The 26,946-nt window shown below is 40.7% G+C and overlaps 2 protein-coding genes across 5 annotated transcripts in view; both read left to right on the top strand.

Moving 5' to 3' along the window:
- Positions 1-26,946, top strand: part of cdc34a (cell division cycle 34 homolog a) — an 88,496-nt gene that overhangs the window by 6,492 nt on the left and 55,058 nt on the right. The window contains exons 2-8 of one of the 4 annotated variants that reach the window (XM_080473592.1): positions 2,450-2,536; positions 2,646-2,743; positions 3,930-4,064; positions 4,164-4,372; positions 6,496-6,542; positions 6,732-6,759; positions 8,958-9,112. In XM_080473592.1, coding sequence (XP_080329718.1) covers positions 2,450-2,536; positions 2,646-2,743; positions 3,930-4,064; positions 4,164-4,372; positions 6,496-6,512 — 546 coding nt within the window. In that variant the 3' untranslated portion in view covers positions 6,513-6,542; positions 6,732-6,759; positions 8,958-9,112. Of the gene's footprint in view, positions 1-2,449; positions 2,537-2,645; positions 2,744-3,929; positions 4,065-4,163; positions 4,373-6,495; positions 6,543-6,686; positions 6,760-8,458; positions 9,113-26,946 lie in introns of those variants that run through there. The other 3 variants (XM_080473591.1, XM_080473593.1, XM_080473594.1) reach the window with 3 other exon arrangements.
- On the top strand, positions 13,879-16,895 carry LOC308115810 (C2 calcium-dependent domain-containing protein 4C). Its single transcript, XM_080473589.1, has 2 exons — positions 13,879-14,017; positions 14,921-16,895. The coding sequence occupies exon 2, from the start codon at positions 14,967-14,969 to the stop codon at positions 16,218-16,220; it is 1,254 nt and encodes a 417-aa protein (XP_080329715.1). The 5' UTR covers positions 13,879-14,017; positions 14,921-14,966; the 3' UTR covers positions 16,221-16,895.

The raw sequence follows: 26,946 nt of genomic DNA, 5'->3' as shown, positions 1-26,946 counted from the left end.
AAAGACTGCCTGTGTTAAAAGAGCAGCCTGGTAGAGATGTGGCTGCAGTAGCTTTTTTTTTTTTTTGGGGGGGGGGGGGGGGGGGGATTTATCTCCAAATGCATAAATGTCACGAGGACTCCATTCATGCTTCACCAGTTTCTTTTTGGTGGACGGATAGCGCATGCCTATGATTTATTTTTGCACATTCATGTCGAGTCACATACATCTTAGGCTGCAATTCAACTTGTTTTCATCATGCAGTCTGCACTAGGCAAACTTAATGTCGTCCCCAAAAGTATACGACACATGTCGTACAGTGTGGCGAGCTGTGAAATGATAAGATTAGTAAAATTGCACAGTTTGTTGCCAGCCTTGGATTCTGTCGATTTGAATGATTTTTGTTCTGATTGGTGATAGACATTTGAGCTCCACATACCGGTTTACAAGTTCGTCACTATATTATGTTGGGACCCTCCAGAACGAGATGCATTCACTCGTCAACATTCTGCTTTGGACCAAGATTGTCATGTTTCTCTGTCTCCTGCTGCAGAAAAAGCTGTCAAAAGCATGACGGCGGTGTAAAATTGAATGGCTTCAGGGCTGTGTGTCCACGAGCTGATAATGGTCACAAGAAGTTTGTCAGTCAAAGGGAGGTTTGAAGAGGAGGCACCCTAAGCAGAAGGAATGAGAGTGACTTGCTGGACGAAGTGGGAGTCCAGGATCCCCATATTGGGAAGTCTGTGTTGAGAGCTTTAGAAAGTGAGGATAATATGACTATGAACTAAAATGACATGAATAGATCCACACACTGGTTAAATCCCGTCTATCTTGCCCCGCCACACACTCCACTCCGTGTTCCCATGCATCCCGAATACACCGTGGCGAGGACCAGCTGACCGTGCCAAATCAGCAAATGTGATCTAGTGTGTGTGTGTGAGTATATGAGACAAGGGGATCAGCAGGAGGTTTCATGCTGTGAGTGATATGCATGTGTGTAATCTGTACAGTCAGGGTCAGAAGAACACAAGAGCATTCATATTTGTTCTGACCCCCCCCCCCCCCAGCACACACATACACACACACACACACTGCGACCTCCCCCATGGCAAATTTCACAAATAAAGGGAGGGACTTTACGTAGAGGATTTACACAGTGGATTTGGGTGGGGTTTTAGTTGTAAGAAGATATAATGGCAGAGCACGGGTGTGAGTGAGTGGTGGATTGTCTGTCTTTAGTTGCAGTGACAGCTGGAGAGGACAAACGCAATGTCTCTACCCCCCCCCCCCCCCCCCCCCCCCCCCCCCCCCCCCAACTTAACGCCACTAGTGTTCCACTAAGATCCATGCGCTTTGCAGCTGAATGCACTGCAAACGTCAATCTATCCCTTCCTCCAGCTTGTATTGCGTTACACTGTCATTAGCTCTTCCATGGTCCGTCACCTCGGTCGGCGTTGCAGTGAGTTTACATTGCTACTATTTATAGATGAAGCATGATTGATCTTCATTCATCAGCTGTGTGCCAGTGCCGCAAATTCAAATCTTTTTTTTTTTTTGTTTCTTTACGGAAAGCTTTTAGGAAGCGGCCCTCAGTTTTCCTTTCGAGTGCATGTATGGCTCATATTTGAGAATTGAATGGAGTTGAGGCCGTTTTTCATTTTTCTTTTTTTTTTTAAAGGTCTCCCTGCAAGTGCCATTTAAAAACTCCAAAGTGTGCTGAGAAGGATGGACCAAATTAAGATTTCTCTCTAGTTCATGAATTCACTTTGCAATTTGCGTTAAATGGATGTTTCTTTTCTTCAAGGAAAATAATTTTTTAAACAAAGAAATGGTGAAAAAAATATTGAAGTTGCTCAAAGGTTATTTAGAATTATTTAGCCGACACTGATATTTGTAGTCTGTGCCTAAAATGGCTAATTGGCACATGCTGCCTATTTACAAATATCAGTTTTGTTATTTGTATTCACCCATGAGAAATTGTTGTGTAGTTGACTTGGTAGTGAAAATGTATTCCTTACCAGTGGCTTTTCTTTTTCACGGGTGGCTTTGACGTCTTTTTCAAGTGGACAAAATCAAGTACATTGTTGGTGAAGAACCACTGTTTACTCTTGTTCAACCACATTTATGTCCTGTTCTTTTGTTGACAGAGCCTCAACTGATGACTCGAGTGTTTGCATGCAGAGTGTGAATTAATGTAAACAAAGTCGTTCACTTCTATTTAAGGAGTATTTTGTGACGCCTGTGTCATGTATTTACATTCAGAAAATATTTTTCAAATGCGTTGGCCCGGATTCTCACTTTGACGCATTAAGGGCTTCTTGAGTTAAGATTTAATTCACACAGTTTGATTAGTAGAGGCGGTTTTAGGTTGTCGTGTACTTGGACAAGTCATGACAACTTCCAGACAAACCGTTGGACAGACGACGTGCCTGCCTGCCGTGATGCTGAAAATTTGTTTTCTCTTCCTCAGGCTCAGATCAAGTTTCCCCTCGACTACCCCTACTCTCCTCCTACTTTCCGATTCCTCACTAATATGTGGCACCCCAACATCTATGAGGTATTTGTGACTGCAGTAAAGAGAGCCGGCTCTAAATGTGTAACTTCTGGCTACATGTCGAGTTGATGTAATGCCCTTTCAAACGTTTCTGCGTGTGTGTGTGTCACAGAACGGCGACGTGTGCATCTCTATCCTGCACCCACCAGTCGACGATCCACAGAGCGGCGAGCTTCCTTCAGAGAGGTGGAACCCCACGCAGAATGTCAGGTACTTCTCATCATGAAGCAATACTGACGTCCAAACAAATGTCGGTTAAGATTCAGCAAAACGCTCCCGTTTTTCAGTGACACATTTTTTTTCCAGATTTCTTTTGTCTGTTTACGTTCTTTCAATTTCACCCCCAAAAGTATGGAAGTTTACTTTCTTTACCCACTGGACATTTGTTATGGTACGACTACCACCAGCTTGCGTTTTCTACATGCGTTTGAGTATCAATGAGTAGTACATGCACAAGCCGTGAATGGATTCATGCTAATTAGACATTTCAGAAAGGAAATTGGTATTAAACCAGCAGAAATGTGCTAAACTTGTTCACCCGTTTTCTAATGCCCTAGTCCCGCTGTCCGTACCATAAGTCTTGAGACGGTTTCCCGCTGATGATTTGAGATCTGACAGTCAAGATGTTCCTTCTAAACTTGACTTATTCTATTAATACCCACGTTACTCAGGCTCTCCCTTTCTTCGCCTTCCCCTTTTCTTCATCATACACCCACAGAATTGATCAGCTATTTTATGGTTGTTTCCACAATAATGCACCTTTTGCAGCCTCAGAGCTGATTATTAAATAAATAAAGGTTCCACATTTTGGCCCAGGTACTGAGATGAACTGTCAAACAGCTGGTGAGAGATCATGCAGTTATAAAAACAAGACCACTGATTTTTTTTTTTTTTTTTTTCTTCCCTTCTGCTGCTGCGAACCAAATCTGTGCAGTTTAAACGCTTGTGCCCAGAGTTTAAATGACAAGATTGAGCCACATTTGCCCATTGTCTGAAATCTACTGGATTTAATTAAAAACAATGTGTGTTGTGAGCCTCAAGAGGTCACCAGAGAGCTGTGCATCAACAGGGAAAACATGGGATCGCTTGTTTCCAGTGAAGTAATATTGGAGTTGGAGCTCCATCTTTGCCCTGTGAAGGACTGTGCTGATTTTTATTGTATAAAAAGTGCTATATAAATGGTTTGACTTGATCAAATATTAGCAATGGACAAATGTGTTTGTCGGGTTGTTTTGATCCTGATGTCTTTAGTTTTTTTTGACCATGCATTTTACCTTCCCTCCATTCATTTTCCCGTTTCTTGCCTTGATCTTCTCTGCAATGCCATTTTCCTCTTTACTTCCCCTTCCTCTATATAAAGCTAGAATCTCACTCTGCTTTTTTCCGTCTCTCCAAGGACCATCCTGCTCAGTGTCATCTCTCTCCTGAATGAACCCAACACGTATTCCCCGGCCAACGTCGACGCGTCTGTAATGTACCGCAAGTGGAGAGAGAGCAAGGGCAGGGACAAGGAATACATTGAAATCATCAGGTCGGGTTGGAACACTTTTCACCCATGTGGACAAAAATCTCTGTGCAGCCATGTCTGACTCCCTCCCCCCCTCCCCCCCCCCGCCCACTTGTCTCACAGAAAGCAGGTGCAGGCGACCAGAGCTGATGCCGAGCGAGATGGTGTCAAAGTTCCCGTCACTTTGGACGAATACTGCGTTCGCACTCCAGTGCCACTCCCGGACGACGGCTCCAACCTCTTGTACGACGACGACTACTATGACGAGGAAGAGATGGAAGAGGAGGAGGAAGAGGACACAGGAGGCTTAAACTGTGATGACAATGACTCGGGTACTGAGGATTCCTGACCACCACACCACACCACCCACCGCCACTCTCCCTAACCCTGGACCAGCGTCCTTTCTTGGATCAGCTCAGAGCCTTTTAACACCCCGTCTCTGAACCAAGGACCGAATTTTAATTCCTCTCCTAACCACTCGGCACAGGTCTCTTTGTGTCGTGACAAAGCCACAGGTCGTTTCAGATTCAAATTAAATCAAATTGTAACTATTGCAAGCGATGATTCTTGAGGAAAGTTGTTGATATTCTGTGTTTTTTATGAAGCTGTATCTTTTCCACCTCTAAGCTGTGCTCATGGTGAATGCTGGGCTTGCGGTGTTGCATACATGAAAAGTTTCAGCTTTTATGAAGCTGGTAACAATCCCTTGTGCCTTCCCATGCTACCATGTATCCCAGATGTTAACTAGTGGGGACCAACTGCCATCTTTTTTTTTTTGCCTGGCTACTTAAGTGCGTCATTTTAAACTAGGGGTTGCTATCTGGGCTGTCAGTTTCTCCGTCTTCAGTCTTGTTGTCCAGAGTGAAGACTGGAATGCAGACCAGACTCCCACAAATGTTCTCAGCTCACGGCCGTGCAGACCGTCGTCACATGAACACTCGTTACTCGTGGCCTGGATGCACTGGGAGACGGTTTGCTGAGGTCACCGCTGCTGTCAATAAATTCTCATTACTGTAAAAGATATAAATAAAATAAAAAAAACCTATGCAGATTGTGCTTGAGCTTACTTGATACGCAGTGTTTTGAATGTGGTACAGCAAAGAAAGCGTACTTTGATTGCCTCAGGGATTAGTTCTCTGCATTTACTCCATCCTATTCACGCATGCTAGGATCAGTGGGCTGCACCTGATGGGGGTCAGGGGTCTTGCTTCAGGAGCAGCAGTGGGATTGAAGCCTGAGAACTTCTGTACCCACGTCTGCTTTTCTAACCTCGACGCCGCCACTGAGTCTTGCAACAGTTTTTTTTTTTTTTTTAAATTAAAGGATTCCCACTAACGGGAGCACAACTTTCCAGCGTTAGCTCCATTGTTGAGGCGTCTTGACTCACGTGAATCAATGAACCATGTGACCTCGGATGGAGCTCCTGTAGCCGCGCGAGTGATTCAGGACAATGAAACTGGCCTGATGAACATGTAGACCGAAGTCTGCTGTAAGCTGTCGGAGACGGTCTCTAGTCTGCCTCTGCTGCAGATCCAAGACACGCCCAACAGTATTTCCAAGGGTCTAATCGACTTCACTGTGATTGTTTCCATGTGTCCAATCATGGTTTTTAAGATGTGCTGAGAAACGTGTGCAGAAACACAAAATGGGAAAGGTACTTTGACTGGGTATGAAGAGGAGAATGTGGTTCTTCAGGTTTTTGTCTGGTTGTAGGTCTGCTGTTGGTGTTCTCTAAAGTTATTAAAACAAACGTTAGGACTTTGTTCATTTAAATCTGTTGTGACTTGGCTGAGGATTTGTTTTGTGGCACACCTTTGTTATATCCTTTTCAAATTTTGGTGTGAGCCGTAATGCTTTTCTGTCTCGTATATGAGTTATATATTCAAACTGATAAACTTAAACAAAACAATATAGAATCAAGGCCAGACAGCGATCACTGCTTCACTGAGCACATAAATAACAATCTTACTTGTCCATTATTCACCTCATGGCCTGCAAAGGATTCTCCCTTTCAGTTTTGTCTGGGAGATTGGTGGGTGGGTTTTTCTTTGCTGATTTTGTCAATGTAAACGGCCTTTATAATTTTCCCTATCCCTCTATTGTCCAAAATGTTCTGATCATGGATTTTTCAGCAAAATAACAAAACCCAGCAGTTACAAGAAAAAAACCTCAGGAAAAACAAAGACACCAAACAAATCCTTTGCTGGCTGAGTCTCCCTGTCTGGTTTCAAAGGACTGTTTACAATCTACCTTGATATGCACATGTGGATATTTTGATGATCACTTGATTTTTTTTTTCTTAATATTTTTATTTTTTTTCCTTATGGATATTGAATGTATTTAAGATCTGAAATAAAACAGTTTATTAGATGTTGAGTGATTTCTGTCATTTTATCATCCGTTGTGGAAAATCAAAACTCTTATTGGTTTTTGTATTTCCGATGTTCTCTTACAGGCTTAGAAGTGGCATGAGTGATTGAAGCTCGGGGTTTGCTCTGAGAGGTATGACAAAATTCACTTTTACATTCTTTGTAGTTCTTTCTCCGAAGTGCATGATGAGATTTGTACCCAGTACAGAGGAGGCCCCCGAGGCCCCTGAGAGACACTGAAAGATTTTCTGACACCGACTTCTTGTTTGTCCGACAGTCTTGTGGACCTGTGTTCTTCCTCTTTTCTTTTCCCTTCTCTAAGGTGAATAACAAGCTTAGAAGAAACAAAGGTAAGACTTCGCTCTACGTTTTGTGAAATTTGTTAATACAACTTTACCGTGTTTCTCTGAATGACATCTCAAAGACATCTGTAAAAACTAATGAGCAGCAGCAAAAAACAAAAACAACCCAAAACTTGCACATCTCGGTGGTCCTGCTGTTATGGCTGATTGTGTTTCAAGATAAATCAGTGTCTTATCTATATGAAATTGAAGGACTCTTGAAGAGTGGTTTTGTATTTGTTGCCAAGTTAATTGTGGTTGCCCACTTTCAAACCCCAGAACTGCCTTTAATGCATTTCAAATGGTAGAACTTGCTTTTCTGTTTTAATGCAACAGTAGTTTGTATTAGACTGAGTCAGGATGAACTGATTGTCATTTTCAAATTCAGCAAACTTCAGTGAGACACTTTATAATTCACTCATACTGCATTACATGCAATAAAACATGTCCTGTGTTTCTTACCTTTTTGCCTTGTGGAGAAGAAGCATTTGAAAATGCTAACATGAATTAGAAATGTGTCTTTCTTTTATATTATAGATTTTAATTCATCAAGGCAACATAGCTGAGCAATGTATTATAGGTCTGTACTATTTTGTTTGTCCTATAAAAAAACAAACATCCTGCTGTTGTAAAAATCTGTTCTTTGGTTAGAACCATGGAGTTCAGAAGATTACTCTTCTTCTCTCTTAACTCTGACAATTCTTATTATAGGGTAAAATATTGCCCTGTTTCTGCAGTATAATTACAGCCACCACAGCTTAGGATGCTTATTTGCACTAATAAATTCACATTTAATGAGATCGTAAGGAGCTCAAAACGTTTCCCCAAAATCTTTCATGAGTTTATTGTTCTTGTGGTTTGAAACTGACAGAATTATTCTCAGTAGATTTAGTCAAGTACGAGCTTCTGCTATGTTTTCTAATCACTGTTTTTACGATGTTATTCTATTTTCTGCTTGTTGATTTTATAGTTAATCAAATAATTAATGTGAAGATGTAAAGTGTCTTTGAGTTTCCTGAAAGGTTCTCTACAAACACAATGTATTTGTGTCTAGTAGTGGCCCACTATTCAGGTCACTTTCAGCTGTTTATTGGCACTTGAATAATCTTATACAACTGTTAATCAAATAATTGTCTTATTTTTGTGCCACTAGAGGGCAGCAACAGCTCATTACTGGTTATACTCGGTCGTCTTTCAGTCGTCTGTACAGTTCAGAGACGCTTCAAAAATGTTTTTTAGTGTATCTGATGATTATTATTCAGCTGGTTTCATCTGCTCACACCTTTGTCACATCTGCAGTCAGATTCCCAGGTTAATCCGGTCTTTATCAAATGGGAGTACTGTATTTCTGACTCTGAACGTGACAATAATTTGTATGGGTATTTTACCGCCTCATTTTAAAGTGTCAAAATGAGTCATTTCCACTTCACCCATTGGATATGTGATTTTTTAAATGGGGCTGGATAATGAATTTGGCCAAGGCTGCCACATAAGACCAAGACTACTGTGACATTCAAAGCCAGAGATTCTTCTCACATATGCTCAGTGTGGATTCTTTTTAATGAAGTATTAGTACTTTACGTGGTGTTGATGAGCTTCTGTTCCTGCTGCTTTTCCTCGGTCAAGTTCTTTTATTTCTCTACAGGTTTTGTCTGATGGTGGTGATTTAAATAGTGTTGTTATCTTGTTGTTTTGTTTTTTAACACAGCGCAGGTAAACGTGAGACACTGGAAAAATGAAGCTACCTCGTTCAAAAAACAAGAAAAGCTTTTGTTTCACAGACACCAATTTGCATGCTGTCTTTGCCACTTGAACATATAAACCGTTTGTCTATGAAGGGCCACAATAAAAAAATTAAAAATCACCAGATCAACACTATGTATACTGCATAGCATCTTTGAAAGCTCACAGTAATTTCATCACCTTTCTACAGTTGTATTTTTACAAACTTTGCCAGCTCCTAACTAACCCCACCAGCCTCCCCTCCTCACAGGGATAAACATTGTTGCCGCTCAGTCCATCAAAATTAAATCCTGCAGTGACAGAATCAACCTTTTGCCCTCCGTGTTTCCAATCCAACTGCCAGTTCAGTAGACCAGAAAAAGAAAGGCACTCCAATGGTCCAGGCATTTGCTGGAATTGCTTCTTCCTCTGTGGTTTCCTCTGGTGTTTTTATATGAGATTATACCTGTTGTCTGATTCTGCAGCTGATTAACCCGGCTGCTGATTGCAGCCAGACTATACAGCCTGTGGTCACTCCAGCAAGTCATTCAAACTGCCAGACTGAAAGGATTTTCAAGAGTTAATGATGTAAACACTTCTAAATACTATGTGATGATGAATGATAAAACAAAACTGCCACAAAGATTTTCACGTATTCAGTGCTTCATCATTTTCCCCACTATTTTTCTTTTTCTAAGGACTTATTGCCTGAACTTCTCTCATAACCAGCCTGATTAGATACCAAAAATGTCATTGAGATTTGGAGCACGTGTCCTCTACTTTGAAGTGTTGACAGGCATTTATACAGTATTAAATCACACCACAGGTGACTAACAACACCTCAGATCCAGTCCTTCTATACTTTTACTTGAGTGAATATTTGCTGTTGACGAGAAGACGACTGAATCCAAACCCTCCGGGGCCTGCAAACACCTGTGATAGACGAGAGAGATGAAGAAATGTGAGATGAAAGGAGGATGAGTTAATTGATGTGGAGTTGGTCGATGTGACAGTGTATGAGACGTCTCCAAGGCAACAGAGTTTTTTTTGGGGCTGGTGGGAACAAGCTGACAGGGAGGCAGAAAGGCAAACGGCAACAATGAGAGAAAATGGGATAAAAATTAACCTTGGGTGTCAAACCTCTGCGTTTTTTTTTTGGCTTGTTTGACTATAATTGGATTACCACGTACATTTAAAGAGCGAAAGCACACACAGTGCCGACAGAGGGAGCGGATCTGGAGGTACACTGCACCTCCTGCTGAGCTTTTATGCGTCTCCTGCTCAGCTTCTACTTGTCTTTCCAGGAAGGCAATAGGACGTCAGCAGGAAAGAGGTCACGCCATAGCTTACAACCGCTTTCACAGTTTTGTCCGGCAAATTATTCATTTTTTTTTTTATATATATTGTGTCCATCACCTGAGGGCCAGTAGTAGTATTCTTCAACAATGAAAATAAATGCATTTTGTTTACGAAATCGAAGCACCTTTTTATACCACTTTATCCATTTTGAGGGTTGCTAACTAGAGTTTAAGATCAGTTATACTCTGAACAGGTCACTAGTCCATCACAACAGAGACAGACGAACCGTTACCCGTGGTCTTAATGGAGACATGAAGCGCTTCATACTTATGTAACTGAACTGTGGGACAAGACTCGGAGCACAAGGAAAAGAGCTTGCACACACAATGAACAGCGCTACTCCACAGTGAGACGCTGAGAATGACATTTAAAATTTGATATGGAATAATACAAATGATGGTAATAAAAATGCATGTGTATGTGTGAGTTATCTCCGAGGTACACAGAGAACATGCAAACTCCCTACAGAGAGGGCCCTTACCCAGGTATATAAGACGGGCTGTTTCAGGTGATACCATCAACCAATTCACTACTGTGAAGTCCTGATTATGACGTCTACCATACAATACTGAATAAGTAAATTCTGGTTAAATATGTCTATATTTATATATTAGGCTCCTGGATTGGGAATAGCAACAATGATGTTTGGTTCAAATTTAAACTCCATATTTTCGAAATAAATTGCTCGCCATTTTCATCTGTGGGTCACCACTACAGCTAACTGAGCAGAGCTACCACATTTCAAGTAGGAACTGACACATTTAAATAAGACTTTCAACACTTTTCACTTTAATGCCGGTTGAGCCCGGGTTCCTGTTTTTTTTTTTTTTTTTTTTTAGAGAACAGATGACAGTGCGGGGGTTTAAATGTGCCTCTGCAATCTATACGGTGCTGTAAGTGGCTCTTTTCACAGGCTGATCACATCAGGCAATTACATCTTGGAGGACCTCTGAAGCCAAGATGGGTAATTATCTCCTCCTCGCTCTGATGGCTGATATGGTTTATGTGAAATACAGTCCTGATGTGGTCCTCATCACTTCAGGCTGAAATGATCTGGTCACGTGGGAAGACTCTTCTTAAAATCCAAAAGCTCATATACCTCCGTAAACATTCATGGAAAGTTTGCATATAGATGGCTAAATATTGCGTATGCACAAGTGCCTCTGAATGTCAATAATAAAGCTCTATAATAAATTTGATCCTATTATTGTATCCCTGGAGCATAAATTCCCCAACATTCAAGGTACATTTAATTTTTTTTAGCAGCTCCTAATATGGTGTAATTCAAAGGTGTCGCTCAGAAACCTTTCTATTATCTGATGTGTCACACTGGTAGATATTTGTGTTTTTATATTGACTTTGGACACTTGATATCCAAGTCACCTTAAGATATACAGTTACACTTCCCAATCCTAATGTCTGTGCTAATTTTGTCCCTTTGAGCACACAACCAATTTCAGTTTGTGAATTATTCTTAGTGAACAATTTCCACAAATATTTGAAGCACTGCCCGTACGTTTTTGGCGGATTTTGCTGTTTTTGCGGCGCTATCAAAGTAGCCAAACAACTAGTGTGCACACATGGACTGTGTTTCCCTATCTTGGTTTGTGTATGCATACTATTATTTATATATATATGTAAATATCTCAGTCCTGAACTGTCATTCAGGTGAACCTCTGTCAACTGGACTTTTACAAGTACATTCTGCTCTCCCACAATGAGAGGAAATGAATGGATGAATCACTCTTTATTTAGAACACGTAGAAAAAAGGAAACTAAATATTTTTAGGGACAACACACTCTGTTTGACCAGATAGGCCAATCTTGGGGGTGGGAAGAAGAAGAAAAAACATACTCAATCTTACCTCTTTACATCACTGTCATAAAAACATTCTTTTGTCACACAATATTTATTTTCTTAGAATCAACATGCTGACAACTCAAATATCTCCAGTGGCATTTCAGTACAACAGATTTACATCCATCAATCAAACAATACGACCCCATAAGATCCACAAACCCTCACTGTTGTGACTAAACCCTGTACCTTGCCAGAAGCAACTCTTGATATTTTATTAAACTGTATTAAGTTTGATAATTGAATCATCTCTACACATAATTTGTTATTCTTTGCTTTAAACAGTATTTGAATAGTTTTAAACTCAACAAGGTCAATGAATTTTAAAGTTTTCAATTGTAAGAACAGTGGTTTGGTGACGGTTTGGTCTTTTGATTTTAATTTGGCCTCAGTGGAAACCACAATTTGTAAAAGAGATTTTTACCCTTAAAAACACAATGATGTACTTTTTTTTTTACTGTGACCCCTTGTGCTCTCCCGCCACTGAGCAAATGTCCTTTTCATGAGAGGATAAATGTGATTACAAAGAGGGAGCTGGTATTGAGTTGTAGTGACTTGCACATGTAAAAGAAGAAATGAGTGAAATCATGTCAGTGAAATACTTCCCATTGCCTGGCAGATTCACATGATCTCCTCACTGTATGTGCCAAACATTTAGGGTTTTCCTTTTTGCGTTGTCACGTGGTGCTGTCACATTTGTTTTGGCTTTAAGAGAAACTCTGATTTGTTTGTACACGTTTCCAATTAGCTGTGGCATCACACTCCTAAAGAATTCATTGCAGCGACCTTGACACTTATCCTGTTCACTAGAAATGTCAATTCATGACTTGCCAGTGCAGTCAATTGCTTCTGCGTTAAATCAGTGGCATGCCAGTATTGCTCAAGCAGCATGGCCCAACCAGTCAACAGGTTTCCGGCATGTGGCTCAAAACCAGATCTGGAGAGTAAAGAGCTTTTTGTCCTTCAGATCAATGAAATCAGGGGTGCCCATCCAATTTCAGACAAATGTATTTGTTGCCATAGCAAAGTTTCCAGGGAAACCGATCAGATGGTTTAAAACTTACACCCCCCCCCCCCAAAAAAAGATGACGTAAACTAAAAAAAGCCTGCTTACAAATTGACATGCACCGAGCAGCACACAGGCGCATATCACCCGCTCAGTTACATGTGCTTTCTCATGGTGGAAGGATCAGACTTGTGATTTTTCCAGGTACTGAGTGCTGTGTTCAAACCTCAAATTCCACCCTTTAAATGAGGTTTAATCTGGAAAATGTCGCATCTCTTCTTACCTTTCTCTTGAAAGTCTGACTATTAAGAGGCAGCAGTGCAAAAACTTTCTGAGCTCGCCAAAAGGCATACAATTTAATTCTACTCTTGTTAAAAGTCTTAAAATCTGTTTTAAAGATGAAGCTCATCTAGTAGCTATTAATGTCAAAAATAATTACTGTGATTCAGTATCAATTGGGTACTTTAATTAATATTTTACTGACATATGTAATTGTCCTCAAACTTAAGTAAGATAATCTGTAATCTACTTTGCTACTAATAAAATCATGCCACCACCCAGAAACAGAATCGACACACAAGACAATATAAATCAATAGGCTTATTATACAATTTTACAATCTAATAAAATCATACAATATGTTTGAATAAGTTTATTATTTTAACACAAAAACAAATCTGCTTTATATCCACATTTGTTATCCAAATTATATAATCCATTCTAGGCTATACCCCTTTATCCAACACACACTGGCACCTCGAAGCAATTGTTCTGTTGCACCAACTGAGATTCATTTGAACGTCTGCTATTGACGGTGCATTTAAAAGCAATCAGAGAGTAACTGACACTTGCTGACCAAAGAGCTTTCACTTCAGTGTTTTAAGAACTGTGAATTCATTCATAACAAATTGAGCAGTGGTAATAGTTAAACTATATAAATGCTAAGACCCACTTTTTCCACCTGTGGTTGTTTTGAACACAACTGAGGTCAATTCTGATATAAAACACCTGTTGAGCACGGCTGTTGTTGAATGACGGCCGTGCACAGGTCCTCTGTCTCTCACATGTAACCTGTCACTTTCTAACTGGTTCTGCTGGGGAACAAGGAAACACACAGTTTGATCTTATTGGTCGGCTTCACCTTGGTGCGCCTATAAAGGTGCGAGCAGGCGCTCCGAGCGGAGACCGTCTGAGAGCGCAGAGCAGCGCCGCGCAGCGCGCAGGCTTACCGGAGGAAAAAAACAAAAAAATAAAACACCTGTTACCGACGGAGCCAATGCAAAGGAGAGCAAAAGGAGGAAGGTCTCGTTTCCCATATAGATGTAAGTGTCTCGTTTATGAATTTTTTTTTAGGATTTGAACCGTTTATTTCTAGACATTTCAGCGTACATTCTGGAGGTTTTGGAAGATGAGTGGTGCGCAGAGGCTGAAATATCCTCGCACCTGTTGAAGTGAATCATTGAATGCAACTTTCTGTGCTCAGTTTATTGATTTCCAAACGGGATGACGATGATACCTTATTAGAAATTGACTTTAGGCTTCATGCGATATGTTTTTCAAACATTGAGACTGTGTACATAAATATTAAAAATGAGACCGTGAAGAAGGCGATACTTTATTGTTCTAACCTGTATATAACAGCTCAGATAAATGAAGAGAAGAGAGGGCAGCTCAGACAGTAAAATAAAGAATACAACCTATAAAAAAGTCTAATTATTGAAAAGTTGGACTACAAAGAAAGGAAAATGAGACATTTTGTCCGTCTATTTTTAGGTTGATGCTGTATTTACTACACAATAATTACATCATTAAAGTCGCCGTGCTCTCTCGCTCTCGCTCTCAAAAGGACAATTTTAGTCTATGAAAAGTTGAGATTGTTTATCAGCCTGAAATATTTCAGATTGTTGCCTAATGGATTAGTGGTAACTGAGTTTTAACTGTGCAGTGAAAGCCTTTTTCAAGTTGAATTGCATCTTTATGGGAGTCTTTGTTCTCTTGTGTATGCTGTGAATCTCTTTTAAAAGTTGAGGTCGAAATCCTTCAGCTACAACTGCAATGATTTTTTTTTTTTTCCATCTTAATTCAGTAAAAAGCTTCAGTTTAGTCACAGGCAGGGTTCTAGCATTACAGCACAGAGGTGATACTTTTATCTCACGTCTCCCTGTGGAGTGACTCTTCTCTGATCATTTACTTCCCTCCCCACCTTTCTGTGTTATTAATTGCAGAAACACCTGACTGCGTCCACTCCACACATCCCCACTGTCTGGCACCATGTGGGTTCTTGATAAGATCCGTGGTTCAGTGGAGGCTGGCGTGCTGCGACAGGGGGAGAATGGTGACAAGAAAGGTGTCCCCTACAGCAATGTGCTCACCCCAGACAAGATCCCAGATTTTTTCATTCCTCCAAAGCTGGTCAGCTGCCCTGCTGAGCCTGAGGTTCTCAATGTGAAGCCCAAAGAGTGCCTGCAACCGTCCACATCTGAGCAGACCATCGGCAGCGGGAAGAAGATCAGCAGTCCGAGAAGCCCACGTTTGGTAGCCAAGCTCGCAGGAGACACAAAGAATCTACTGAGGGCGGCAAACCGGCACATTATACAAATTGAAAGTGCAGATGATGTTGTGACAGGAGACACCAATGCAGACCCACAGTCACAGACTGCGATGTCACTGCCCTATGTCCCCAAGACTCAGACGTCTTATGGCTTTGCAACATTGAAGGAAAGCCCCCACACCCGCCGCAAAGAGTCGCTGTTTCACTGCGAGCTCACCAGTCCCATCACCTCCCCGAATACACAGAGGAAGTCTACAGGCAAAAGCAGCGAGGCAGGAAACCACTTGAATCCAGCAGATTTCAACACCTCTCACATGAATCCTTACCGATACTTTAGCGGTGGAGAGAGCGACACTTGCTCCTCAGCTGAGTCCTCCCCCTTCAGCTCTCCTCTGCTCTCTCGCTCTGCCTCTCTTCTAAAGATCTTCACGCATGAGACGCAGGCCAAAGTCGTGAAAGTCAAGCGGACCTTTGCCCGCCACAGCTCCCTCTCCACCGATGAGTGCAGCTCAGCTGAGCCCAGCCCCAATGTTCAGCGCCGGCTACACGTCCCGTCCTTGCAAGTCGGCGCTGGAGCTCCTGACCACGGCCTCCATCGGGAGCACACCATCAACCTGCACAAAGGCGGGACCGTGAGGATCAGCGCAAACTACGACTCCAGCACCTCCCGTCTGCTCATCCGCATCTTTGCAGCAGAAAGCCTGTATGACAAACACTTTGACATAAAGAGCATCAACTGCTGTGTGTCGGTCTACCTGAACCCCGGCAAGCTGCAGAAACAGAGGAGCAACATCATCAAGAACAGCCGCAACCCGACCTTCAACGAGGATTTCTTCTTTGACTCGATCAGCTCGATTCAGGTGAAGAACCTCTCGGTGAAGTTCAAGGTTGTGAACAAAGGCACCAGCCTCAAGAGGGACACACTGCTGGGTGAACGAGAGGTGCCTCTGACAAAGCTGCTCTCTGGGATTTAAAGCTGCATGACCCCGAAGTCAAAGGAGGCAAACAACTAATTTCAACAGAAATATCCCACGTTTAAATTGGTTTCTCTACACCCTGTTTATCTCAATCGTCAAAGCCAGTGAAACAATTAAAAAGTGAGAGGAAGATCCCGAATTTTAAATGAGTTAAACCGACTAATTAAAGGAAAAATGCTTCAATCTGCAATTAAAAAAATATAATTGCACAAAGGTCAAATATCCTTTGACTCATGTGGACAAATTTTTACCGGTCCTTCTCCCAAAAGTCTGCTATTTGTTATACTGAGCTGGACTTGGCAACCACAGATGTATACAACAGATGAAAGATTTTCCTTGTTTTGTTTTGGATCCATTGCCCGGCCGGCTTCCTCGGCCAGGTCTAGTTCAAACGTCGGACTACACCTGTGAATCAGCCTGCGTCCATGTGTCCTCGTCTGCACTGCACCCTCAGTGGTTTTGTCTTTGAAAGAAATACACATCAATGCAGGGTGTTATCCTACATCAGCGTCACCATGTGCTGGCCACGGAGATGCTTCTGTGAGTCGATATGCTCTTTGAAGTAGCACTACATCCTGATGCCCAAAGGATGCTTTGATCCCAGTCCCTGTGGCTCCCCTCCTACATGGGAGTGTGACGGACAAACCGAGGAGCGGCAGCATTTGCATGCACAATAAAAAAAAAAAAAATTACAATCATAATAAGACTGATTAAGACAGCAAGATTGAATTTGGTTAAACATGAACTGAAGACTACAGAAATGTCCTGTAAAAAAGGATTTCCGGTTGTAATTTCGTACCCTGGTTCTCTGTGACATTCAATTCTTTAATCCCCAAAATCCACCTTGTTAAACATTGAGCGCGGCCTCTTCTTCATCAATTACTTCCTGACACATAATCAAGTTTGACAGTCAATGGTGTCATGTGAATTTTACCGGCCGAATGTGAATTTTATTGCCTGTACTCTCACAAGCAAACATTGTGTGTGTCATTGCTCCACAGTGCTACTAAATACATATCCATCCTCTCTTTGGCTTGCTGAACACAGACTAGGGTTTACCATTCCATCCATCAGCCATAGGCAGTGCGCTCTGCTCTGGCTCCATCATAGACTCTTCTTTAATATCCATTGATTATCGGTTGCCATTGAGACGTTGCTTGGAACAACAATTTTAATATGTGATTATTTCTGGAAATAGTTTAAATATTCTTGGTTATCTTTCAGATTTGATCAATTGCCGGCAGAAATAACTATCAGGGGAGATTTTCTGTAGTGCATGATGCATTGTCGATTCTAACCTCCAGGTACTTCTTTGGCATTAAAACCGGTTTTGAGTAAATAAATATGGAGAAACTAAGGACATGTTCCCACAGTGGAGATGAGAAAATTCCTTCAAATGTTTGATATACGTATATTTACTTTACTGATGAGATCTCTAGTGGTTTTGACGCAGCTGTTTGGATGTTCCCACTGCAGCATGTCAACATGCTTCATCCAGTGTGAGCACCTTGATTAAATATTGTGCAACTAAGCAACAGGCTTTCCTCACTCCACACCAACCTCCTTACTTACAACCACTTGGTGTTTAGCTTCCGCTGCACAGATGGTGAATAAAGCCGGTTAAATGAGATTTTGACAAGTTATAATTTTGTTCTGCTGTGCAGAAATGCCGATTTTAAATTCCAAGCTTGGTCAGTCACTTATGTCAAATTTTCCTCTCTTTTCTCTGAGGTAGCATCCGTAGGATTTCATCCAAGCAATTAAAGCTGCAGCTTTGAGAAAGTGCTCCAGCTTCTGCTTCCACTTAATTTTTTATTTATCTTTTTTACGCGAGGAAACTAGCATCATTTCGGTCACTTTCTTTACTCTTCAATCAAAGTCAAAACATCAGTTTACATTAACAAAAAAACCTGTCTATTTATGCAAGCAGGCATTTGCCTTAGCCACAATACTGGCAGAAAAACAACTATAGTGTGCATGTTAACGTATTAAATGTAACTTAAGAGGAGATTAGAGCACTGGTGTCGCAGTGAGTAACAGCTGCATGGCATGAACATGTCACTGGTGTTCGCATGAAACCCAAAAGCCTTACAGTGTGTGTGTGTGTGTGTGTGTGTGTGAGAGAGAGCGAGGATCAAGTCGTGTGTGTTTTGATCAGCATGGCTTTGCCTAGAGTTGTGATTTTCTATGTACAACGTGGTATTTTGTAAACTGCTTTTGAATGTTTTGACACGACTCAAAGCGTTTGTTGGATTTGTACTGTATATAACCACATATGTGCTGGTTTTTACATTTGTCTGTGAAATGCAAATTATGCACCAGCAAATAAGAAGTGCTGATAAGTCTCATTCTTTCTCATTGTGCTGTTTCAATGATAAGAAAATGCCCAATGGGGGAGGCAAAAATGTCAAGGAAGAACTGTAAAGAAACAAAACAGTAAAAACACACTCTTAGATGAGCTGCAGGCCTGTCTGCTGTTCGTTTGAGGAAATACAAGAAGTTACATGTTGACTGCAGCCTTGAGAGCTTGGTAGAAGAAAACAACATTGCAAAGAAAAGGAGTCCGACACATCAGAGTGAAGCTGCTTATTGAAGTTTGTCACGTGACTCTTCAAAGCTCCACTTCAGTTCGATGAATTACTCACACCAGGTGTCCGTAGCTCACTTGTAGCACCACTCAGTGTGCTCTCTGTATACCTTATATATAGTGGCACTGTCTGTTGGTCTGTTTTGATGTGAAAATCAGTGATCTGTTCTTAACCCAGCTGCATTCAGTGCCTGTTCATTGTTGTACCTTTTGACCACAGTCTCTAAATTTAACTCAACACCGTTGCAACCAAACTCTCTCAGAGGTTTCCTCTCGCATGACTATATTTTAGTAGTGTCTTTACTAAATTTGAGTGGATTCTTGTTGTGCAGTTCTTTGTCTCCTTGTGCTAGATTGCCGTTTAGCTTCAGGCACAGATGTTCATAATAATGCACAATGTAGATCGTTTGACTGCATCTAAATTGGTTTGAACTAATTACTATGACTGTTTTTATGTGGCGCATCAATTTATAGCTTTCAAATGCAGGCTGAAAAGCAACAGTGTTATCTGACTGCTTCTGTTTGGACAGACAGTGCTGTCCTCAGTCAAACTGTGGCCTCGCTCTGGGTTCGTGTTCTGCACATGGTGGAAAGAACTGCCTGTTAGAGTGAAATAAATATCTCAGTGCACAACAAAAATAGATCTTACCTAAACAATAAACAATTCCACTGAAATATTTGAGAAGAAACCCCTCTTGGTTGATGTTGCGTCTTTGTTGAATTATTTTTTGTGGCGGTTTCACATTTTGATGCAATAAGAAGCCAATTTGGTGAATTGAAACAGCTTATTTACAATTGTTGTTGCCAGCATTACTTTAATGCGACAGCCGTGGTAAAATTCCACTGATAATGTGTCCTGATTAGTGGATTTAAAAACATTGGACACTTTTCTGTCCTCTCTCCACGGACACTTGCTAATCCCGGCCTGCTGCAGCACAGTAGCATCAGTGAAACTGCAACTTCCTTTTAATCACTGTTCAACATGGAAGCGAGTTGTGTGTGTGATGAGTGCAGTGAATTTTAATCTCAAATCTATCAAACTGTTCCTTTATATTGTAATCTGTTTTATTTTACATGTTGGCAGTTCAAATTTCTTTCAAGGCATGAATAATAATCTGTTCCAAAATGTATGACTGTTTAGTCAATAGCAGGAAGAATCGTTCTCACAGTCACTGCACTGGCGAGATGACATGCGGGATCGGTTGTTCTGAATGACAAGTCTTATTTGATTTACGGAGGAATTACCAAAATTAGCTTACCAGAAATAACTTTCCCATTATCTACCCTGCTGTTGTTGTGGAAATCAATGTATATGTTTCTGCACTCAAGAGCTGTTTAATTAGACAGAGGACAGAGATGCTTGATTGATAACATTTAGAATGAGAATAGCAGAAAGGGTCAATACTGGAGAGAGAGAGAGAGAGAGAGAGACTCAGCTGGATCTTGTGCTTTACTGATACTGGTTACATGGTTTAAATATGCTGTACAGATTTTTCTCAGTTTCTCCTGTCTTGACAGGTTTTGCTTCAAAAATGAGGCAACAACGTGCCAGTCCATTACTTGACATTGAACTCCTTTCAAGGTGAATGCTGAAAAAAATAATGAATTAAAAAATGTAGCAAAAACGTAGCTGTTACCGAGTGCAGTCACTGTTGTGTTTTCTGGCCTGTGCAGCTATATACTTTTTATACTGTGATATTACTTTGACCACTGAGAGTCTCTCTGGTTATTATGTTAATATGCGTGTGTGAAGTACTTAAATTAAAGGAATGATTAAAACAACATCATTGATGGGTTGTTGGTAATTTGCATGCACTGGCTCTGGGATACTGTTTTAGCACAGGACAAATCACGAGTAAGTACAAATATGCTTTTTACAGGAAAGATGAAAACGGCAGGATTCCTGGCTTGCCTCTGACTCTGAGGGAAATGGGGGCAGTTCCTCCACTGACGCCACGATTACTTGATTCATCGCTGAGACGTGCTCTTCTAAACAAAGTCTGCCCACTTAAAATCCAATATTTTTTCTGACCTCCTCAAACTTTATATCTTATCTTCCCTAAACAAGCATTAACCAAGACAGGAAACACCTTATTCTGGCCAAGCTGGACATTGCTGTCAGCAATTGGCAGGGTATGAAAATATTTTCTACCAAAACCCATAGTGCATGGTCTCCAAGAGGGTCAGTCTTAAAGCAATTTGTCGTGTAGGATCTGCCCTGAGTTACAAGTTTGTCTCCGCATGCTATTTGAAATAAGATAAAGTAGTAAAACTAAATATTTTACATCTGCAACAACAGAGATTGGACGATAAATATTGAGTTGTGGTCAGGAACCATATGTTTGCACTTTTCTTCCATCCTGTGAAATAGTTGTTTTTTATGGACTATACTCAGTTTAAAGCAGCAACTTTGATGCATTTACTATCACTGCTGTCAATGGGAAGAAAATGAAGGAACCTTGATGGTGTTTGAAAAAATGTGTAGCTTCTTTTTTTGGATGAAAATTAAAGCACCATCTTTCTCTCCAACGGAAAACATCAAAGTGAGCATCTTCAGTGTGGAAAGAAACTACAGAATCACAGAATTAATGACATGGTTTCATTAAACTCGGCTCTATGACTTCCAGGCAGGATTAAACATTTAATAGAGACAACAATGTCAGACAACGATCATGAAGCACTGGGTTGCAACAACTTGTGGCTTTTTGGAGAGACAGAAATTTGAGAGAATATTTGAATTAATGCTTTTTACTATAAATAAAGGTGAAAAAATAAAAGTGAGTAGTTGCAGTGTGTCGCATGGTGCAATGCAAAAGTCTAACAGTTTTGTGAGACATTGGGAATCACTCGCCATGTAAATATAGACTCTCATCAGTCCAGCAATCATTTTGACATGAGATGTCATGCAAAATCAAGTTCATAGTTCTCTTTATTGACTTTTCTGGGAAAAAGGAAGGTGGAGAGCGTCGCAACAGTGCCGTGGTGTACAGGCGAAGGTCAGAATCTTCAATCACATTCAAGGGCTGCAGAGTCTTGACCATACAGAAGAAAGGTCAGAAACAAGGCCACGTTTACACGTGCCCGGGTTTAAAAAAAAAAAACCAACAACAACAAAGACATTTCCCCCTCTAAGTTAAAAAAATTTTTTTTTACATTTACACAGACCGCATATACACCTGGTTCAGTGGTACCATGAGCAGGCCAAACCTGTAGGGGGCAGTGTAGCAAGAAGCCACGATAACCAATCAAAATCCTGGAAAAAAACACCACGCCTACTCTTTTTAGATGCAAACAGAGACACATCCAGATCTCCACTGTGCTTGGAATTTTCAGGAATTATCATTTGTGGTGAGTCGTAACTACTTTTATGTGTAAATGTGAGGCCTCAATGCAGAGAGGTATCACCGTATTTTCAAATACCCGAGTAAGTGTAAATGTGGCTTGAGACTTGGAACACAGGAAGAAAAGAGGAACGACGAGTGAAACAACACAGACAGACTGGCAACCGCTGCAGCCAACAGGTGCAGGCAATAGTACATTCAGGCACAGGTGAAAGATATCAAGATAGGAAGCGGCAATCAGCCACGAGGAGTCAAGGAGCCTGAAATGAGAGAGAGGGTGAGATTTCAAAATAAAACAGGAAACAAACAAAACAGAAAATGTGCACTGTGACGCAGAAGGAGTGCAACAGCAGCGAAATCAGACCACAAGGTGAATGCTTATTTGAAATTTCACACACATGATATTTGATTTGAAGTTTGAAATGGACTTAAGACAGCTGCGGTAATTATCGGGCGGTTTTAGAAATGAAAAATCATGCTAATGCTCAAAATTCAAACAGTTCATACAACTCATACAAGAAGAGTGCAAACCCTTCAAATGTATTTGTTTTTGTTTTTTTCTAAAACTTTTTCTCAAATTGTGGCAGAGGCTTGATACTGACCAGAGTATGAACTAATGTCAGAAGTAAAACCAAACAAAACTAAGAGGAGTGAAGACTGGAATGAAAGAAGACAACAGTACAAAATGAAATGGTGAACAGACTAGATTAAAGACACTAACTCAATACATGGAGTCGGGGTACTTGATGAGACATGGATGTACACAATAAAGGAGACGACACAGCTGAGAATCATGGAGGGTTCAGCAACAAGTCATCTCAAGTGATGAGGAAGTGAGAATGTAAACACACAAGCCATTTCAGCAAACACGCAACACAGCAAACCAGCATTATTATAAAAACCTAGAAAAGACTGCGTCAGCGATTAAAATACAATAAACATCACGTGACCTGACATAGTGACATAGTGACATAGATGAAAAGTGAACATGAGGTCATTACTACATTTTATGACTGACTTTAAGTAGAAATGTGATATTTTAAGCATCCGTTTGTGAAATCATTCAAGTTGAAAATCCAGCCTTGTGACACAAAAATGAACTCGTACATAAAGCATTGAATTACTAGCAATCATATGAAGTGATTGAGTGAACGTCCAGTTCATTCACTGGAGCCACACAAACCACAGCACGACAACGTGCACATATCCACGCAGGGAGCCAGTGTCAAAGTGATCGATGGAGAATCAAAAGCATCAACACTTTTTGTCCCTTCCTCCACCTCCTCATTCAACAATCGGGTTACATAAAACAACTTTCAATGCTACGACTGAACATTTCTTCTTTTGAATATTTAGAAAGCCAAACAAGCGACACACTCACACAAACCTCCCTCCCCCCTCATTCCCTCTGTCTCTAATTCATCACCCACATGCATGCACAACAACAATAAAAAAATACTATTAGGTTTTCTCTCTGCCAGCTGCACTCGAGATGCAGCTGCTGCAAACACTCTCTCTGTGATGGGAAAAGAGTGTTTTCCAATATCCTTCATCTGCCATTGTTCATTTCCATCCTCCGCCGAATGTATCTCACAGCTTGCAAATTGATTTATAATGCTGACTTTTCCTGAGCAGTGGGAGGAGGATGCACAGCTTCGGGTGTGACACGACAGAAGCAATAAGAATCCACGCTCTCGGGGGGGCAAATTTGATTGGGGCAGTTTTCATCCATAGCTTCCTTGACTTGAGGGAGAAAAGGTTTAGGGTTGTTATTGGCTTTGGGATTACTATGGCAACCACAGAGGAGAGTGCTCTCCAAGTAAAGGAATGAGAGAGATAGAGAGAGAGAGAGAGAGAGAGAGAGAGAGAGAGAGAGAGAGAGAGAGAGAGAGAGAGAGAGAGAGAGAGAGAGAGAGAGAGAGAGAGAGAGAGAGAGAGAGAGATTTTTGTGGGTTGATTGTTCAAATTACACTTTGCGTCATGCTGAGTTCAGCATTTTTTACACTGCGGTCCTCAGAATGTTTGCAATGCGAGTGTCCAGCAGTTACAAAAGGAGTGTTGTTGTGATCCAGTGTAGTATGAGCTCCCCCATGCTGGAAATCCAGCGTGAAAGAAAAAGGATGTTGCCATGTTGTTTTTAATTTTGTGATGTAATGTATATGGCAAACTGTAATTGCTCCAATGACTGATAATTGGTCAATGATTGATGTGATTTTGTGGTTGAATACATCCACACCAGCAATTGCAGTCTGGACTTGAGCAAGACTTTTTAATGTAAACGGATATGGGCAATTTGCATGGTGATTCTCAGCTTTGCCTCAACTACTGTAGTCCAGACCAGGAGGCAGACATTCATGAACAGTCACCACAGCAGGAAGTGGTTGAACTGCACCAAAGTGAGAAGTAAACTTTTGGACATAAAATCATTTTAAAAGATGTTTTTAGACAGTTTAGCAATATTTTGGATTATATCATCCTCCTGTGGGGAGAAAATGGCTCTGTGAATGTTTATGGATGGCAGGTGAACAACATATGCAAATACAGTTGTTCAAAGCTTTGACACTGCACAGATGAATCAGCTGAATTCAAAAACTCATTAGACCTGATGTTAGACCTCACTGTAATATTGTGCCCAAGGTCTGGTTGATAATTGTTCAGTTTGTTACACAACATAAAATGACAATACAATTTACTACCCACGACAGCTAAAAACAATATTACAAACTGTTAGACATAAAATGAGCAATGGTCAACACCTTCGATTAGATCATGTGCATCCCGAAATATGTCTGCATATATGTAGAATGAATCTATTTCACAACTTTGCAGGACCATCAAGGATACTAAGTCGCAATCACACATGGCTTTTCTTACCAATGCTAAAACATACAAACAATATTTGCTCCATCCCTTCAACAAATACAATGCATGAGTGAATTTACATGTGCTCCCACATCCTGTCATGACTGTCACTGTGACGTACTCTGGTTATATGCACAGATTATTTTGTTTTCACACAACTCAATATGGAACATGTTAGGAAAATGTTATATAAAATAATAATGTCTGTGGGTAAAAATTACTGGACAGAAAAAGCAAGAATTGGTCTCACCTATTCTGATAATAACCCCTTAATACTGCCTTGTCCACGTATACAGGCAGTATAAGAATCACTGAGTTTTACGTATTTCATGTAACTCCATGAGCACCATAAATACAGTAATTGTCACAACATCTGACCAGCGGCCCAGAGCTATAGTGCTACATTAAAGACCAGCGCTCTCTCTTGTATACAAGCTTTTATGTGGGTAGTTTTATAGACCCGCCGCACTGTGAGCATTTTTTTTCACTTTGCAGCCACAGGTGTGACTAATTACCGTAATAATGGCTGCAGTACACTGCTTTACAAGAACAGAACAAATCTGTCATTACTGTCATTTGTTCCACCGATGCTCTTTCCTGCTCTGAAGGTCAAATTGTCTGTTCACTGTAACAGTCACTAATGTGCTGCTTTCGGAAATTTGTCAAGCTGTTGCATTTTCTGTTGACTGGAAACTGTGCAAAAGTACAAACGTAGGCATACGCTCCCGTGATTCTTAATGCCATGTGTGAGTTCCATAGTAACTTTGTGAACTTGTAATGGCTGTGCACGTGCTTCTACAGCAGACTTGAATGGCAGAATAGATTAATAGAATAGAATGAAATTATTTTATTTGACAATTTTACAAATGTATAACTTATTCAGCTTGAAAGATCATTTCTATATGAACTGCATTGTTACCACAGTTCACAACATTAATGAAATAAACTTCAAAATAAAAGACTTCATAAGATGCACTCAATTCAATGTGGCTCAGTTTAGCATCTGAACCATACATCTTGCCTTTAGAGTTGCCCTAAAAAAATCAACAATATTCTGATAATTTAATTCGACAATACATTCAGGTTCTATTTTGAATCAGTCCTGAGTAGAACTGTGAGACAGTCTGAGCTGTTTCTGATATGGTGGCCTGATTTCTGCCCAATGTGTCAGAAAAAACACAATCGCCACTTATGTTAGCGTTTGCTGTGAATACAGAATACTTGTATTGTGATATGCAGTATAGCATTTTGACTTTACTCATTTCTGAAATACACTGTTTAATCATTTTCTGAACAATAACTTGTCAGCATGAATAGATTTATATTTCATTCTGATAAATTTAGTAGATGTAAAATGGAAAATGACAGAAGAAAATGGAGCTGCAGGTGTGACACGTAACAGCCATGACCCTAACCCAGATTGAAGCCGTTGTTTGAGGAAAAACAGAATAGAAAACGTGAGGACTTTTACTCTGACCTTTACGAGTTATAGTACTTCACGCATGGATACTTTAACTTCACTCACTTGTATGGCACTGGCAATTTAGCTTAGAAGTGATCTTATTCCACCTGCAGGCATCTTTATTCAAATTTTCCTCAGTTAACCTCTGTGAAAATAAAATAGGATCACATCTCATGTTTAGTTTTGAGTAGATTCTAAAATATTTTCACTGTAGCCTTCTACCATATTTCCACTGATCCTAAACAAGCTATGGTGTACTTAATGCTTGAAAACAGATACTGTGGATGTTTCAAAGGTTTGTATTCACCACTGTGGTTAAATAATGGGTTACAGAAGGAGTTTTGACAGTAATGCAATTTAGTGAATTACTCAATATTGCTAATATCACAGTGGGAGTTTCTGGTGCTGCAGTGCTGCTGTCTCTCTCTGCCCTGCAGACGAGTCAGCCACCGGCTTAACTATCATCTGAAG

This window comes from Lipophrys pholis, assembly GCF_963383615.2.
Source record: "Lipophrys pholis genome assembly, chromosome: 10".
In the NCBI taxonomy this organism is placed as follows: domain Eukaryota; kingdom Metazoa; phylum Chordata; class Actinopteri; order Blenniiformes; family Blenniidae; genus Lipophrys; species Lipophrys pholis.
The sequence above is the reverse complement of the archived record's forward strand: the minus strand, read 5'-3'. Positions and strand labels throughout refer to the sequence as shown.